This window comes from Gymnogyps californianus, chromosome 1 (genome assembly GCF_018139145.2).
Source record: "Gymnogyps californianus isolate 813 chromosome 1, ASM1813914v2, whole genome shotgun sequence".
NCBI classification, from domain to species: domain Eukaryota; kingdom Metazoa; phylum Chordata; class Aves; order Accipitriformes; family Cathartidae; genus Gymnogyps; species Gymnogyps californianus.
The window spans coordinates 12,236,547-12,255,196 of record NC_059471.1 but is presented as its reverse complement, the minus strand read 5'-3'; the positions used below and the strand labels follow the sequence as shown (position 1 = coordinate 12,255,196).

Genomic DNA, 18,650 nt, shown 5'->3' with positions numbered 1-18,650 from the left:
GGGAGGAGTGGGGGGCGGTAAGCCCCACCCCCACGGAGTGCGAGCGCCTGTCATAGACCCAGATTTGAGTGACACGTAAGCTACCCAATAAAAAAGAAAGAAGGGCGCTTCTCAGCCAATCGAAGAGGAGAAGCCAAGAGAGGCGGTGCAGCCTCCTGCGACCAATCGCTTGAGCGGGGAGGACGCGTGTGGGAGGAGCGAGCGGCCGCGGGATTCGTGTGCGGCACACGGCGCCTGCCGCGCACGCGCGGAGAGCAGACGGCGGAAGAGGATGATCTTTGTCAAAGTGAGTCCCCGCAGTTCAACCAATCGAGAAGCAGAAGCCGCCCGCGGCGGCCCAGTCAGCACCGAGGCCGCGAGGCCACCCAATCACCGCCCAGCGCAGGGCAGGGCGCCCGCGGCGGGATTGGCGGCGGCGGGGACGGCGGGGGCGGCGATTGGGCGGCGAGTTTTGAAGGCAGGTTTGGCGCGAGGCGGTGATTGGCTGCTGCCGGAGCCCGAGCCCGGGGCGGAGGGAAGGGCGGGGGGCGCGGGGTGACGCCGATGCCGACACCGACACAAGGGGGACGCGGCTCGGCGGCGCGGGCTCTGCGCGGGGCCTAGGGCGGCGGCGGGGCGCGCTCCCCAGGCGCGGCGGCGGCGGCGCCGGGAGGGGGGGGCGGCTCCTCGGCGGCGGCGGCCCAGGCGGCCGCTCCGGCCCTCGCCCCGGCACCTCCCTCTTCCCCTCCCTCGGCCCGCCCGTGTCCGCCCCGCCGGCCGCGGCGCGGATGGCGGCGGCGGCCGCGGCGGCCGCCCCGGCTCTTTATGCCTGCACCAAGTGCAACCAGCGCTACCCCTTCGAGGAGCTCTCCCAGGGCCAGCAGCTGTGCAAGGTGCGGCGGCGCTGAGGCGGGGCGCGGGGGGGGGCTGAGGCGCGGGGCAGCGCTCACCGGGACGGGCCCCCCTCGCCGGGGCCGGGGCTGGGGCTCTCGCAGCCCTGGCTTCCCGGGGCGGGGAGGAGGAGGGTGGTGTCGGCCCTGGCGCAGGGAGGCAGCCGCCAGCCCGGCGGGACGCCCCTCAGGCAGCGCCCGGTGGGGTACCGGCCGCGGAGCGCCGGGTGAGGTCGGTTGGAGGGTTTGGTGGCTTCGGCAAAGGGGAGTAACGTCGCCTTTCCTTCCTCAGGAGTGTCGGATCGCCCACCCCATCGTGAAATGCACTTACTGCCGGTCGGAGTTTCAGCAGGAGAGGTACGGGAGGGTTCCGCCTCGCCCTGTGCGTGACCCGCGGAAGCCCTGCCGCAGGCGGTCGGTGGACCGGCAGGAGGAACAGCTGTTCCACAGGCACGGCCGTTTGTAACGGTAGAAATTCACGCTGATGGAGATACTAAAGAGGGCAGAACCGCAGTAAGATAACCTGCCTGCCTGCTCTAGCGACGCAAGTGTGTCGCATAAACGCAGTACAACGTTCGATTTGTTCACTTATTGTTAACTGCTTACCATAGCGTGTGTTTGCGTGTGTGTTTTCCAGTAATTGCACGGGAAAGAATTTCAAGGTGTGTGTTTGTTGCTGAATTCAACATTATGCAATTTTATCTTTAGCAAAACTAATACGATATGCAAGAAATGTGCCCAAAACGTGAAGCAGTTTGGAACGGTGAGTAGGCTCTTAGTTCTAAATACTGAAGTTCATTCATGCTTTAAATTAAAAAAAGTTCTCTTGCAACTAAACTTCTTATTTTCTTTTGGGGGGGAAAAAAAAAAAATTACCTATCAGAAATGTGATGAAAATTACTGGCAGCTCTTGATTTCCTTCATGGCTTATGGTTTCTTTTTTCAAATTGAAATCCATTGTGGTTATACACAGCTTAACAGTTATGAATAACTGCAATATAGCTATTCATAGCAAAAATAATGTTATTTCACTTTATGCATGTAAAGTTATTCTTCGGATATTCTCATAAATGCACACTTGATGGCAGAAAGACTGTTAGCTGTCTGTGTTTTTAATGAGTGGTAAATGTGAAAATCTAATAATACCATGTACTTTATATTACGTAAGTCTTAAAAATCTTAAATGCATGTTAATTGTGTTAAGCTATTAAGCAGAAAAGACTTTATGAGTATTAGCTGTATTCATGTTACTTTGCATTTTCTCATCTTGAATTTCAGCTTCAGTTCTGTTAGAAAAATTAATTTTTTAATATATGAATACACACATTGTATCTGAGCGCCCTACAGATACTAGTTTATAAGAAGGTATCAAGATAAGCTTGTTGTGAAACAAAAGTGCATAACTTCTATATACTTGGCATAAACCATATTAGATGAAATTCAGCTTATTTGAGAAACGTAACAGCTGTTGGTATGTAGTCAGGCGTTTTGTGAATATAAATGTAAACTGAACAAAGAACGTTATTTCAAAGCTTAAAATGTAGCAAAATGAAGTGCAAGACAGATCCAACAATGTTTTTTATCAGTAGTTCATCAAAAAACAGAACTGCCTTGAAGATAATCAGCCATTTCTAACCTACAAAAACTGACAGCAATTCTGTTTTCCAGCAGCGTATTATTCTAGTTGACTGTATGATACAAAATTTGATAACCTGACCTGATGGTATCTGAGGTTGTGGATTTTTTTTTTTCAAGTTTCCTGCAGAATTGCAGGGATCAGGATACTAATCTTGGAGCTGTAGGGTTATCAAATCCCTGAGTAGTGCAAGGGAGAGGGATGTTGTCAGAAACTTCAGTCTAAAAAATGACTTGATTACTCTTCTTCTAAAGTTTTTGAGTAATTTCTTTAGTAATGTAGTAAAACAGAGAGAAAATGCCATCCTATTTAAAAAAAATTTAAAAAGAGGCAGGCATAGAGGTGAGCAATCACATTGTATGCGTTTCTTTCATTGAATATGTACCTGGGTTTTCATGGAAAGTCCAGAGTGTTTTTGACCATTGAAGGAGTGTCATTTTAGGGGAAAAGTTTAGTACTGAAGATAGAAATGGTAGGAAAAAGGTTCTTTGAGATAGGTTATATGAAGCCCTACTAGTTTAGAAGCATCATTGTGTGATTTGAAATACCTGTGTTCATTACAGAAACTGTAAATGTATTAACTTCAGTTCAACTTACCTGTTTTTCAGCCCAAGCCTTGTCAGTATTGTAACATTATTGCAGCATTTATTGGCACAAAATGTCAGCGTTGCACCAACTCGGAGAAGAAGTACGGCCCACCTCAGACATGTGAACAGTGCAAACAGCAGTGTGCTTTTGATCGAAAAGAGGAGGGAAGAAGGAAGGTAGGCTTTGTTCCACAGCTGTAATGGCTTAGGCTGACAACAGACAATGTTCCTCCTTCATAAGAGAAAGATTAACAGAATGTATCTTAATTTCACTAATATTAGATGAAAGTTGCTGTGCTTTACAATATTTGAGTTAAACGTCACAACTTGCAATTGTTATGTTAGCTGCTGAGCTAACTTACTTTAAATTAAATCACTCTTTTTAAAAATAAGCTTAAGCGTAAGCTGACAGTCGTAGCTGGGGAACAGAGGTTAAGCAGCTGAACAGTTCCTGCTGCTTTGATTTTGATTTTTTTTTTTTTTTTTTTAGTTTTCCCATCCGTTGGATCTTATGTATGTCCGTAACTTGAATCTGTCACTTTACCTGTTCTGGTTTGAATGCCTTGCCTTAAAGTACAGCACCAGAGAGGTAGACTGCTCTGAGCAGCCCTGTGTGTTCTGTTTTCTTAAATAGCTTTGGTGAGTGCCACTTTCTCATTCCAGAAGGTGCTGAGGAAATGACCTCAAAAGCCTCTTGCCTGAACCCAAGAATAATGCTGGTTTTACAGAAGAATTTACTTGGTACAAGTAACACGTTGGCTGGACATCTTGATTCTGCCTGGAATATGATGGGTTGAGAGAGGGTACATGGTGTCTAAACTAAAAATAATTTGTCCCTTTAAAAAGTTATTGTCACTTCTGTGATATAGAGTGAGTCCAACACTTGCTAAGACTGCTTTCTAGCTTAAATTTACATGACAAAAAGAAATGGAATAAGATTCACTTTGCTAAAAGATAATGTGCATACATTGGAGATATGGTAGTGCTGTTTCATACCAAAGAGATGTCTGGATTTTTCCCAAAGATAACAGATGAAGTGAAACAAATTTTTCTTGCAAATATTGAAGTACATCTTTCTAGTGCAAGTATACTTGGAAAAAAACTCTGCTATGATTTATTTCCCAAAAGGTTGATGGAAAGTTGTTGTGTTGGCTCTGCACACTGTCCTACAAGAGAGTGCTACAGAAGACAAAAGAACAGAGGAAGAGCCTAGGATCTTCACATTCTAACTCCTCATCCTCATCTCTTACTGAGAAAGACCAGCATCATTCAAAACACCACCATCATCACCACCATCATCATCGTCACAGCAGCAGTCATCATAAGTAAGTATTTAAAAAACTGAAGTAGCTGTTGGTACCTCTTCCTCTTCTGTGTTCTGTTAGTACTGAGATCAAATCAAAGGAGATAAGAAATGCTGTTTAAAACATGGCATCAAAAGCAGTAACAGAATGTTGTTCTTCCATGGTCTGTCAAAATCCTTGTATTCTTATGATTTGGATGAAGGGAGGTCAGCAAAAAGCAGACATTCTTGGTGATCATCAAACTAGTCAATGTTAAAATTGGTAGCAAGTCTAGAAAAGAAACCCACGGTATAGCTACAGAAACAAGTTACTTAGGGATAAACTTGAATTTGGCTTTCTAAGCAGTAACTGCTGTGTGATAACTGGTATTTTACGTGCATTTACCGTGGGTTAAAAGGTGTGTATTAGCAGTGAGCACAGAACAGCTACTTCGCTCAGAATCCCTGCCCTAACTTACTTCATCCTGACTTGTTTGTGTGCACATACTTGCAGTTAAATGGAGAAGCAGAAGCAATGGTGTGGTATCACCCTCAGTCTAGGACCAGTTTGTATCTCTTTGCTAGTTTTTATAATTAAATCTTGCTGGAATAGGCAGTTTGTGAGCGGCTGTGATACAGACATAGGAAAATAAGTCAGTTCAGTTAGTGGCACTCTGATAACATTTCACACAGTTTTGTCCCATCTTCTGCAACTTTTCTCAGCATGCCATCTCTGGCCATGGCACGCGCAGTGTACCAACCTTGATGTACGTACCCAGTTTATTTAGTCGTAAATCCCAGAATTGATTTGGTTTTTATGCCAGTATAATAGTAGTCATGATTCCTATTTTCATTTGGTAGGCTTATGGCAGCATAACTTTAGAACTACTTACTTTATTTTTGTGTTGGATAGTAAATACTACAGCTGCAATGGTAATGACCGTTACCCCAGACACACAAACACTCTCATTCTAAGCTTCACTTTTCTAGTGCTTATAATTTTCCATTTTGACTGAAACTTGCCTGACTAAGCATGACTTAAAGACAGAAGCAAAATAAGCTGGAATGATACTGGGAATGAGGAGAAGAGAAATGCACATACTTTCACTTAAGAGGAAAATAAGATTTGGTTTTTTAGGAATTCGAAGATGATGATTATTCTTGTCATGCAGAATGTTATTGTACTGTTCTGTTCTTTCAAATCTCTGCTGAAAATTGAGTTACAACAAGCTAAATCTAATTTAATGCATGTGGCAGAGATATAGTAAGGATTAAATAAAAAAAAGTTAGCTCTCTACTACAGAATAGAGCTGCTAATATACTCAAGAGTTATAAAAGTAAGCATTTCTCTATACAGATCGCAATGTGTTCCCGGTTTGGCACCTTTTTACATCAGCTGCCGTGGGTCCGTTGCTTCTGGTCCAATAAATACGACTCTTTTTCCCTGTCCATTTCAGTTAAGATGAGACAATAGAGTCAGTGAGGTAGAAATACAGATTCATTGAACTATTTCATTCAGTACAGTCTTCTACATTCTACCATTCCTATATCAATGGCATTTATTAGTTGCTTTTGAAATTATTGAAAACAAGTGTTTAGGCCTGAGAAGCAGTTATTTTCAGGGATCCGAAACTTAACTTTGCTCTTATGCCACCACTTAAGTGCCACTTCAGGCAATGTTCATATGGCAGCATGGGAATCCCAGGAATGCTGCTTTAGACCAGCTTGCTGAGTACAAGATTAGCAATATAAAGTTCACAAAAATTGGGAGGTACCAGCAAAAAGGTTTAGCCACCAGTCTTGAAGTCTACCCCTTGTGTCTTAGAATAGTGTAAACATTTAGCCAAGAAATACTTTTATAGCATCCTGACATAATGAAGAGTAGTCACAAATATAACAGATAATAAGACTATCCAGCTGAAAATTCATAATTGTTAACTTTCTTCATTAAAAAAAAAAGGGGGGTGGATGTTTCTCAAGTACAGATACCATTCACATAAACTTAGAAATAATGGCATGTTTGGTCAGTTACCAAGTACATTTCACGTATTTCAGAATCAGCAGTCTGAGTCCAGAACAAGATCAGGGACTATGGAAACAGAGGTAAATATGATACTATTTATTAATTTCCTTTTAATTTATCTTGCAGTTTTCATTTAAAGGACACTTTTTCTTGCATTTCTGGCTAGTCTCTAGCATTCCAGCTAGGAGCATGAGTTAGTTATTTTACATGTACCAAATGGTGATATTAGAGAGTTATATAGTATGAGGCTTTAGGTTTACATTTTGTTTGATTTCAGCCATAAATCCTCTGCAGCTATTCAGAATGAAACTCCAAAGAAAAAACCCAAACTGGAATCCAAGCCATCAAATGGAGATAGGTAAAGTTATGTTTTTGTAAAGCTGAGCCATTTCAACCAAATAGAGCACTGATTTGTGGCCAGTTGCTTTTTTTTTTTTTTTTTTTTTTTGGTCTGAAGAATGAGGGAGGTGAAACTACTGTCCAGCTAGACAGATTATTGGGTGGCATCTGAGTGCTGTCAGTCAATTAAATGACTTTATTAGCAGAAAACTGGCACTGTTTTCCTGCTTTTAAGCTGTTTGGGGCAAAATTAAATAAAGCTAATGTATGAGGCAACGGTTATCGATGAAACAGTATTCCCCGACATGGGTGTTTTGTCGATTAGATGCGGGGTTGAACCTGCTGCTTTAAGGTGACCTAGTATCTAGAGAAGTCTTTTAGACCTTAATGTGTGAGACTGAATCTTTATTCTGTCTCTGGCCAAACAGTTGGAATAAAAATAAAAGTGGCTGCTTCAGTCAAAAGGGATCTGTCCCCCTCAAAGCTAATACTTAATTATATTTCTGCAGGTGTATGTAATGTGTGCCATTAGTAAGGTAATTTGCCAGTTGCATCCATTTCTGTCAGGTACATACTTTTTTTGCATTAGTTCTTAAGGATGTTTGTGGAATTATTAATTACCCAATTTGAAATTTAAAAAAACCTACTGTTTTTTTCTGTTGATGTCATAAGTAACTACTGTTTTTTATTTTTAGTAGCTCTATAAATCAGTCAGCAGACAGTGGAGGAACTGACAACTTTGTCCTCATAAGTCAGCTGAAAGAAGAAGTAATGTCACTTAAACGTCTTCTGCAGCAAAGAGATCAGACTATTTTAGAAAAAGATAAAAAGGTAAAAGTTGCACCTGCTTAATAAGAACTTTATCATTTTGTTTGCTATTTTGTAGACTCCTAACAATGTCAAAATGGTGAGGTAAAACAAAAATCAGACACTATTGCTATACAATCAGATAGCAACTAATCAGATCTTACCATTTAAAGGACAAGTTTGGGACTTTGTATCATGAATATATTTTGGCTCTACGTCAGAGGAATTAATCTTACCTCACTTCAGCCATCTAGAAGCTAGCCATCTGGTTCACTGTTAATCAGGCTGCAATAGGTGATGGATAAAATGCCAGACAGTGGTTTGTATGTTTTACATATTCTAAACTGAGTCATGGCAAACATCCCGAATACCTACACAGGCTGATGGGCACACAAGATAAGAGGAGGATTAAGAGTAGTAACCATTCTGAGTTTAGCATAGTTTTTTGTTTAGTTTTAAACTAAAGCAACTATAGCCGTAATTAATGAGTTGGTGTCCAAATTTACATGTACAGTGTATGAAAATTAAGTGGTTTGATTTTAAAAGATTGGTAGCGTATGTGTAGTGTAGGCTATCAAGTCTTTGTGGATGGTCAGAAACTAGAAGAAAAGCTTGGATTAGATGCCTGGCAGTCAACAAAAGTTAAGTGAAATAGTCAGGCCCAAATGGCTGCAGTGAAATACAAGAGATTCGCCCTTCAAACAACCTGATGACTAACAAGAAAAGAGAAATAGCTACAAATATTTACTTCACTCTGCCTTTATTAGAGCTTATTTCTCTGCCATCTGATTAACTAGATGCTTTTAAGACACTGTCTGTAACGGTGGCTCTAGAATGTCTGTTCAGGATTGAGTGGGTTAAGGAATTGTATTAAAAATAAATTTACTATATTTTCAGGTAAAATTTTGATTATAGATGCATGGTGGCCTAGCAAAACATTGATAGTTAAGAAAGGCTCATTGATCCTGAAAGGAAAATGCTTCCGCTTTTAAACCATAGTTCAGTATCTTCATTTCTACACTTAAATGTGTTGTGTAAAGGATATTGAACCTTTTTTCGTTTATATCACTGTTATAGTATACCTAGTGTTGGAAGTACTTGCTATTTCAAGCCTTTAAGTGGTTAATGTGAAAGAGCTGAACAGTCTGTCATGGGTTCTCTTTAGGTATTTTCTTCAAAGGACAGACATTAAGGCCCTGATCTCTCTCTTATGAAGCCAGTAGAAGATCATGAGTCAGTAGGAAATTCACTTATCTCTTTTTATATTTGATCTACTGGGCAAAGCTAACAAAAGGGTTAGGTAAGGAAATGTCACCTACTTCTGCGTAACCACTGCAGTAACTTGTTCTGTGCTGTTTCCATAGGGAGAGCATCTAATAATTTTCATATCCCTGCTGCTAAAACTATTTATTTGACCTCAGAGTTCTTTGAACTTAAAGACTCCTTCAGGCATGAATTACTCACTTTCAGAATGTCACTTACTTTCTTCAGCTGCTGGGGGGGGAGAAAAGCTGAACACATCGTACAATGTTTGCATAGCTGAAAAATTTACAACAAATGAATGCACTGCAGACTTTTTTTTCACTGTGCGATGGTAAATGTAAAGACATGTACTGGGATAAAAGCCTGAGCCAGACCTGTGGGAGATTCCTGTTAAGATCTTGTCCCAAGATTTGTGTAGGGACAGCATTTGAACAGTTTGGAGCACTCCAAAAGAAAAACCTCTGAAATGTATAACATATGGCAACAAAAACAACTCGGTACACCAGCTTTACAGACAATCCTCATTCATCATTTTTTGTTATGAGGCAAGATCTCAGCCATGTCATTACCAGCGCTTATTGTTGGCAGTACTAGCCTTGTTTCACTTTCTGGACAAAATGTTAGTGAGACACCAAGACATTACTGTGGGGCCCTGAGACTTGATCATTAGGAACGGACCACAATTTGCTGAATGTTTACAGGTAGTGTGTTTGCCCATCTAGTTGCATACTTTACTATGGTGCAATACTACCACTAGTTTTTTTGATATTCAGTTTGTGGTATGTGGTTTTGTATTGGATCCCCTGGAATTTACAACAGCCGTAAGTACATACCTTGAGCAGCAGTCTGTGTACAGTGAGGTATATATCCTTGTATCAAGATACCTGCACTTATTTAGGACCATTTGATTGACAGTTCTTTTGAATACCTTGTTTCACTTCATGTGATTTGACACATACTAAGGTTGGTAATAGCAGTCTCGGTAGTTATTTTAGGAACGTATGCTCTGGTTTGTTATAGCGGGCTTCTTTGCTAGCAAAGAGGCTTCATTTCCTGATAAATCCAAATTGACCAGAGAGGTTCAAAATAGCCAGGTAAATCTGGGATGCTTTGAGGAACTAAACTTTTTAAAGAAGTGGTTCCTAAAACTTCTGGGTCCATATACAACAAACTGTTAGTAGTTCACCCAGCTGCACATGCTTCCAGAAGAAGCATTCAGCTGCTTGGATAGAAGCATATATCACAACTTAGAAACACCTGCCTTAGTGTATGTCATCTGGATCTCTGCCTGTCTCAGGAGAGATCCAGTGGCAGCAATACTACACCATACACTCAGAATTAAATCATAAGTCATTTTAATTACACATTTCTAATAACACAGTTTAATTCACTGTTGTTGTGGATCGAGAAGCAGTGAAACTCTGGAGTGTATACTTCTGTTTAGGACAAATTGTAGCATAAAAGGACGCAAAGGAATCCTTTCTGTTGTCTTTGTATGGAAGATTTTTCATGTGTTACCATACCATGTAACTGAAGATTGTGATAAGTATCTCACAGCTGAAAGAACAGCTATAAGATTATAAATCATTAGTCTCGTATTTGAATTTTTTTTGTTGAGGATTAACCTTCTTTATACCAAATCCTGAGCAAACAATATGGTTATATAAATACAGTTGTTGTCTTCATATAAAATAGACATACTTACTTTTCATGCTACTTCTCAAGTGCTGAGCTGTCAATACTACAATAGTAAATATAGTGTTCCCTGAGATTCCTGAGGCTTCCATAAAGATTTCACAGATTAATTAGAAGATGTATACTGTAGCAGGCCAAGGAATCTTCATAGAATTTGTGTTTTCAGTTGACAGAACTGAAGGCAGACTTCCAGTACCAGGAGTCTAACTTGAGGACAAAGATGAACAGTATGGAGAAAGCTCACAAGGAAACCGTGGAACAGTTGCAGGTGCGTAATTGCTTATCAATACTTGAGAAATACTTCAGATGGAATTATGTATACAGGCTGCTCACTCACAGCAGTGAAATAGTACAAAGTTCTTGAATGGTTAAGGTCTTGAATTGCTTTCTGACTTTAAGAGCAAGCTTACCTCACATGCTTTCTCAAAGGTTATGTTATTTTTTGTGTCTGTTCTCTGATATTTAATCAGTTGTCAGTCTGCTATTGATCTGATTTAAGGGCTCAGCATTAACAGAACTGGCAGTTAGACGTCCCTTGTTAAAGCATACTTTATCAGGAAGAAAGCCTGAATTAGTTGCCTTATAAATCACAGACTGAACAGATACTCAGTGCAATACCTCAGATACTAAATTTTGCAATACAGGAAATGCAGTTACCTTTTCTGTTAAAGATGGAATATGCATATCAAAAAGCATATACAAGTCTTTGAAAAGTGATTGTTATCTTCTTTCAATATTCTCAGCATGTACATTTTGAGAATTTGTTTCGTAAATGCAATAGGAAATTAGTGCATGACACTATATGAGACGTTTCAGTAATCCATAAAACTTTTTTTATCTGTATTGCAGGCCAAAAACAGAGAACTGCTCAAACAGGTTGCAGCATTGTCAAAGGGTAAAAAGTTTGATAAAAGTGGGAGTATACTAACATCTCCTTGAGGAACTGGTTATTCATGGGGTTTGCTACTCAATGTAAATTTGAGTAATTCTGTGAAGCCCTTAAAATCCTGTGTAGTGGAAAGAGTATTTTTGCACACCAGATTAGTTGGCATGTTTCCTACACGTTTTTATAATTAATATGCAGCTTTTTTTAGTTACTGTTCAGATGAAATACTTCAACTGGCTTGAAGAATGTTTTTATTTTTTTGATATTGGAAACTTTTTGCCAGCAATAGTATTAAACAATTGCATAGAGAACATAGCAGTGCTCTCTCTAAAAGGACAACATGCAATAACAAACTAGGTGTACTTTTTACGAAGCAGCAACTGAGTCTTTTAAACTACACTGATGTCAGCCAAAAGTTTATGAATCTGCAGTGACACTGAACACTGGTTTCTGGCAACTGTTCTTTTACTTTGTATCAAAATATAAATTTAGAATGGAAATCATGGTGCTCTCAAGTGAAACTAAAAAAAGGCATATATGTATGTGTAAATACAACTGTAACAGTTATATTCTTAGTTATAACGAGTAATTAGTGTTTTACATTCTTGTGATAGGGATTTACCGAAAGATTATCTATTGTACAGTAACAGAGGCAGTGTGGTTTTTGTAAGATTTACTGTAGATTTTTCTTGCAAGTGCCTTTCTCCAACTGTTTATTTATAGGAATGTTGGTATTTTGTACATAAGGTTTTTATGTTTTAAAATCATGTTTAATAAATGTTTTATGTAAATATAAATGTGTGTACAGAAGAATCTGAAACAAAGATCAAAGTGGCTAGTGCAGTGCTTGAAGCAGCATTGAGAGCTAGCTAATTGATGGACAGTGAGTACTGGCTTTAGATAACCTTTGTAGCTTGTGTCTGTGAGGTGTAGAATTTTGTTAGTGCTGCTCATGCCAAACACTTCCTGAACAAAAAACAAAATGTTTTTTGCCACACTGGAGTTTAGTGGTTTGTTTATATATTTTTCCCATTTGGCACAGCGCTAATTTTAATTCCATACCAGGCATTGTACTCCCAATGTTACATCCTTAATTAGCGACATACACTCAAAGTTTTAAAAAAATTTATTCCCCACTGTCTGATTTAATGTACTTAGTTGTAACTTACGGTGATTCTTCTTAATGAATTGCAAGATTCTCATCCCGCAGTAAAGATGCAAAATGAGAAGAGAGTAGCCAAAACTGATGGTCTTGAAATTAATTAAGGGAGTGGATGTGGTGTCAAAGGGTGTGTTGTTTTAATGTTTTGGGTAGATTTTGATTCTAAATTACATCAGTTTAAGTTTAGCTCTGCTCCTAATGGACATTAGTCATATTCAGAAATTTCTATTAAACATAATTTAGTATACCCCAGGGTCTCTGTTCAGGAAGGTGAGTTACAAAACAGCTGGTTCAGCTCTGGGTACTGATTGGTAACAGGGTAACTGCTTATATTTCAGTAAGCTTAATTGTGTAGAATAAGCTACATACCCTTTAATTAAAGAACTAAAATCTAAAGTTCCCTGGCTGTCCACCCATGTACTGAACTATGAACACCTTTTCAGTAGTTCAAACAAGTTCCAGCAGTGACAGACTACTGAATAATTTGAAAAAAATCAAGCTATCTTGTTTCGTATGGTATACATGTATTTTTATACCCTAAAATCAACTTTGTATGTTTATAAATGCTCTTCTTTAAACTTGCTAAACTAGGGTAGAGAATGCTGCTATCCTTTGGGGTTGTTATTTTTTTTTAATATACAAATTTATGACTTTCATTAATTCAGAAGTTAGTATTTTGATAATGGGTTTTTTTCCAGTTGAATGGTGACCCATGTTTGGTGAAATTGGTTTTAAAATACAGAAATGCATAGCAAATTGAAATGTTTGAATTAAGGTCACTTAATGATATCTGTTCAAGCTGCAGTAAGGACATTTTAAAGGAACAAACTGAAATTCTATATTAGAAGTAACTGACTGCATAAATCCCAGTCTGAAAAATTTTTAGGGGCTTCACAGTGTTTAGTTCTAATTAAATACCTGCGGGTTTTATTCCATAATCTCATTTTTAACATGAATTTTTTAAAGTTGTAAACGAGCCAACCGAATCCCAGTCCTGAAAATAGCGTCCTGGAGCTGTAGATTATTGACATAATAAACTGATGTTCTTTAAATGTGGATCTGCGAGGAGATTGTTGTACTGTATTGTGCTTTTTAGCCTGTTTCCAGATGTTGATTAGCATTGACCAGTAATGGCCATTTTGGCTCAAGTTATTTATGTATTTTAAGCCTGTGAATATTGCGGCCCCCTTTTAGATATTATGTCTAAATATGCATTCTGCAGTGAAGCTATTCAGCTGTCCACATGTATAGACTATTGAAATATTGTACTGGCACACATCTGACCGTTGACATTTTGTACCTTTTCTAAATCCAATGTTTCACAATAAAATCTTGTCAAAACATTAATCTGTCCTTTAAAAATTATTCAGAAATTCATATTTCATGTTAATCCTTCACGCTATGTCACTCACTAAAAGTCTGTGGCCAAAAAAAGGCAGAATTTAATATTTGCATTTAGTATTTAGATTTCTGGGAAGATTAGACACTTTGGGCTGTCTACAAATTAGAGCTTCAGATTAATTTCTCTCAAGAAAATACTTTGGTTTTCTACAGCAGGATTATAATACATAGAAATATTTTCTTGTAGAAAAGAAGAAAAAAACCTTAAAGTTTAAGTGAAATCTAGTGACATTTAATAAAGCCTTCAACAGGCTTTTTATATTCTGATCAACATCAGCACTTGTGTTTAAAAGTACCTGAATTTCAGTCTTAGTCTGTTAACCGTAAGGTTGTTCTTCCTTTACGTACATTGTGTACAAGTTAGGTGATTCTGAGATGTGCAGTGCCATTGATAATTTCTGTGTCCGTTCCCTTTCTTGTGTCGGGAGGAGTTAGGCACCCACACCAACATGCTGCCAGCCGTCGGCCACGGTGGCTCCTAGTGTTTAGAGCACTTGTGCTGCAATTTGTAGATCTCACTTTATATTTTTCTCAGCAATCAATCTTCATCTTTCCACAATCCAGCAGAATACTTCTCATTTAAGAATCAAAGTTCAGAATGAAAAAAAAAAAAAACAAAACAACAAAAAAACCAAAACCCAGACCAACAAGAGAGTAAGATTCTGTGGCTTTCTGGTCAAGGCAATTATCTAGAAGGGGAATCTTGGAGTTTCAGAGCCCCACTCTTAAAACTGTATACTTTATATTAGGTATAGTAATGAATAATATGCTATTCTAATATTGAATTGCTCTTAGCCTCATTTTAATGCAAATTTGCCATGGCTTTGTTGAAGCCATTTATTTTTAAAGCTGAGAGCAAGTCAAAACCATGTGTGGTACCTAGTTTAGACACGGCTTCCATGTGACACGTGCAAAACTCGTATAACTGGCCATGTAACAGATTGACTCCCTAAAAGATATTTGCGTAATTTGAAGCAAATTTCCGTAAAGAAGGTCTAAATTGATATAACCTGTGTATAGGCACTTAGGCTGTTTTTAATGGTCATCAGTAGCTTCAGAAGCTCTGAATCCACACTGATTTTTTTTGAAAACACTGAAGTTTATGATTGCAAACTATAATCTTAACTTTTTAAAATGGAGTAGAAGCTGTTCATGTCATTTTTGTTCCTTCAAGTGAGTTACTAAAACATCAGTTCAGTTGAAAAGACTGCAATAGAAGATACATTTTCTCATATATTATGTGCAATCCCTTTAGCTTTCCTCATGGGAAAGGTATTGATACACAAAATGATTTCTGTTGAATCCCACAGAAGTAGTAGGGGGAATCAGGCAAGAGGATTATTGAGGTGGAAAGAGGAGATGCTTGAGGTGCTCCTAGGGGAAGAAGGAGGGTAATGGAGGTGTAAGGGCTAATGGGGAGGAGAAACCTCTGAGATACCATGTTACTCATTTAAGTGATGTACAGAATCACATGGTTGGGTTTTTTCCAAAACATATTATCTGTGTGTGTTCAAAAATGGCAACTCTTCAAGGTAAAATGCAGCATTGCTGAAGGGAGTTTTTGTTTGTTTTTCTTTTAATGATACTAGAGTCCAAATTTGAGAAATGAACAGAATAAACAGCTTGATTAAATTGAAATATAAAGATGTACAATGTAAAATCCATTTTATAAGCAGTTAGCCATGCTGTTTAGGCCTAGAAAAAATAGGTAAAACTATAAGAGAGTACTGTATACCATTGCCACAGCTGGGTAATGGTGCAAGTTTCAACATATGACTTGAACTTACTGTCTGTCCTTACACATTAGACAGAAATTGTCCTTGAAGATATGTCACTCACCAGCACATGAATCATTGACATTTTCCCTTGCTTTCACCCAAACAGAAAACAAGTCTGGATTTGCCCGCTTACCTTTAAAAATCTTCATTTTTAAAGTGCCAGTGTGCTGGCACTGTTCTAACTGACCTTCTTGCTCCTGGCAATTTCTCTGCTGTATCTCTCCTCCTGGTGGGTCAAGGCAATTTTGCATTTTTGACTGAAAGGGGTTTAAGTACCGGGGACGCTGATGTGCTGAACAAGCCAGGTGACAGTAGAGATTTGTTTGTAGAGTGCAGATTTTCCTTTTGCTAAGGCTTTCTGCCTCTTGGAGTACTTGGATAAGTTCATTGATTTTTAATTGTCAATTGGAAAATAGGCATTCCAAGCTTCTGAAGAATACTAAAGGCTGAAGATAAACCTGCATCATCTTTGCATACAAAAGGTCAGTCTTAGAGGCATAAGCAGAAGACTGCTTCTATAGTGTCTTGGTTTGATTGCAGAAGGCTTGTGGACAAACAAAAATAAATGGGACCAACAAATAGGTCAGCGTTGCTTTGGACCATGGTGCTCTTATTACAGGTTGGGTCACAGGAATGTGATGTATTCCTACTATGGCTTCTGCAGGTATTAGAATTCGCAGCCTAAGTTGATTTTTTCCACCACCCCCCTCCCCCCTTTTTTAGTAACTTACAGCAATTTATTTTGAACTGAATGCTGAAAACCTGAAGATGTTTTCCCTTACTTGAATCAACAGAGAAATGCGTTTTGCTTTACTTCAATAAAAGACGTAGTGCAATCATAATTTATCCTTCATCAGGTCCATCAACTCATGTCTTTTCATTTTATGGAAATCTTGAAGGTCAGTTGTATTTATAGATGTTCCTTGGGAAACTTTTTAAACTTTCTTAGACAACTCTTTGCATACTGGTTTACTTTTTGCAGAATCATGTGTGTTAATTTCCCCTTACATTTGTATGCTTAAAATTCCACTGCAGCATAAATGATAGAACTATTTCCTGGAATGTTTTTGTCCAGCCGGGGTCTGCTCTTGAAAATATTTTGTGACTATATTGATTAGAATTCAACTTATAAAAGTTTATTATTAACTAAAAAAAAAGTATTGAACCAATTTACTAACAGAAAAGTGTTTTTTTCAGGTAGAGATTATTCCTTTTGTTGGATGTGAATGTAAAGTGAGGCATTTTCCTTCATTTAAGGAGGAGAACTGTACCACTTAAATTAGTGTGTTTACAGGTATGATGTATTAGAACATAAAAAAACTTGCAAAAAGGGGAAGAGTTGTAAAGCTGTATTTGCTAGAGTAACTTAAATCGCTGCTGAAAGGCTAATACGTTGATCTAGCTGACTGCACTGAAGCAGTCTAGTAGCGCTCGTACAACCTGTTGCAGTGCTATAGTCGCACAGCGTGTTACCCAATGCAGCCAGGAACAGTGATTTCAATCATTCCTTCAGGATCTACAAGAATTTGCTTGCTGGTCACTTACCTGGCTCGGGGTGCAGCATTCATTAGTTACCGTAGTGCAAGATACCTTTATAACGATAACGTCCACAGAAGTGGAGTGAGCACTCGATTCTTCTTCCTGGAAAAGCATGAGATTATCTTGCATAAAAAACCCAAATTGCCTTGCAAGATGCAGTTGAAACTTAATTCCTGCATTCCTTGGTTGAAGATACTTCAGTCTTTCTCTTATAATAAATCTGCTCCAGTTTTTAGGGTGTGATTAGTAGTCCATAGTGCTTTTTCCTCTTGTTTTGCATTAAAGGTAATGATACATAAAGATTTTTTTAAAAGCAAACACACCTTTGGATCTTATTTACCAAAAGTGATGGAATGAACCTCTTCCATTACTTCCTAAATGCTAAATTTAATAAGAGAAAATAGAGCGAAATAGGAATGGCTGCCTACATATTTTTAGCCACTAGATGCCGCTTAAACCACACAGTTTCTCAGACGTATATGGTTGTAAGTGCTTTCTGCGCACCATCTGGCATCCACAGTGGATAGCTGTTCCTATTCAGATACAACACTGATGCTAAAATGAGAATATCCTAAATACTGAAATAGTTGTACTTCGGAATATATTTTAGAAAATTTGACATACATTTTGGAAAATTAAGCATAGCGATATTAAGCATGTTTAATATAGTTAAATACTTAAAAAAATTATTTGGAGCTATATTGTGTTTTCTCTGATTGCTTTACCTTAAGAAAGAAAAATCCCCATTTTATAGGTCAGGAGGCTGATCCATGGAATAATGCAGCTTGACTGGCTGTCACACAAAAGGCATTGTTAGAATTGAAAACATACTCCGGGACTCCCCAAGCAACGTGGAGATTGAGTATCTTTTTCCTTTGAAGGAGCTGCTACGGATAAGTTAAAGTCTTATTTAGTCACCATAGATGTGTAATAAATCTGTAGCATTAGTTAGCTGACTTAGCATCTGAACCTTAGAAACCATTATTAAATGTAACTAATTTATTCATAGTATGGATAGCAATACAAAGGTAAGAATATACTTTTGACTTGGAACAATAAGGTTTAAGACTTACTGTTTTCCTCTTTCTTTGAGTCTGATACAGATTTTTTCCAGTCTGATTCTGTTAGAAGATGTATTTGAAATCTTGTGACTTTCTAGTGAAAGAGAGAGTTCTCATCACCATTTAAAAATTCAGGCTGTTTTTAACAAGTCTTGGATTCACAAAGATGTAATTGTAGTAGAGGGGAAAAGTGTTTTCATTCGTATACTCTATAGCCATTTTGTGTATTGTATTTATATATTCTATGAGCAATCTTAAGGAGGAGGACCCAGGGAACTGCAGACCAGTCAGCTCCTCAGTACGAGAGACATGGACATACTGC

General features: G+C 38.7%; 1 protein-coding gene across 1 annotated transcript; it reads left to right on the top strand.

Moving 5' to 3' along the window:
* The first annotated feature begins 767 nt into the window (after positions 1 to 767).
* Positions 768 to 13,896, top strand: FAM76B (family with sequence similarity 76 member B). The gene is made up of 10 exons (XM_050914601.1): positions 768 to 872; positions 1,162 to 1,226; positions 1,578 to 1,632; positions 3,114 to 3,269; positions 4,221 to 4,417; positions 6,430 to 6,477; positions 6,675 to 6,755; positions 7,432 to 7,567; positions 10,668 to 10,769; positions 11,351 to 13,896. The coding sequence occupies exons 1-10, from the start codon at positions 768 to 770 to the stop codon at positions 11,438 to 11,440; spliced, it is 1,035 nt and encodes a 344-aa protein (XP_050770558.1). The 3' UTR covers positions 11,441 to 13,896.
* The last annotated feature ends 4,754 nt before the right edge of the window (positions 13,897 to 18,650 follow it).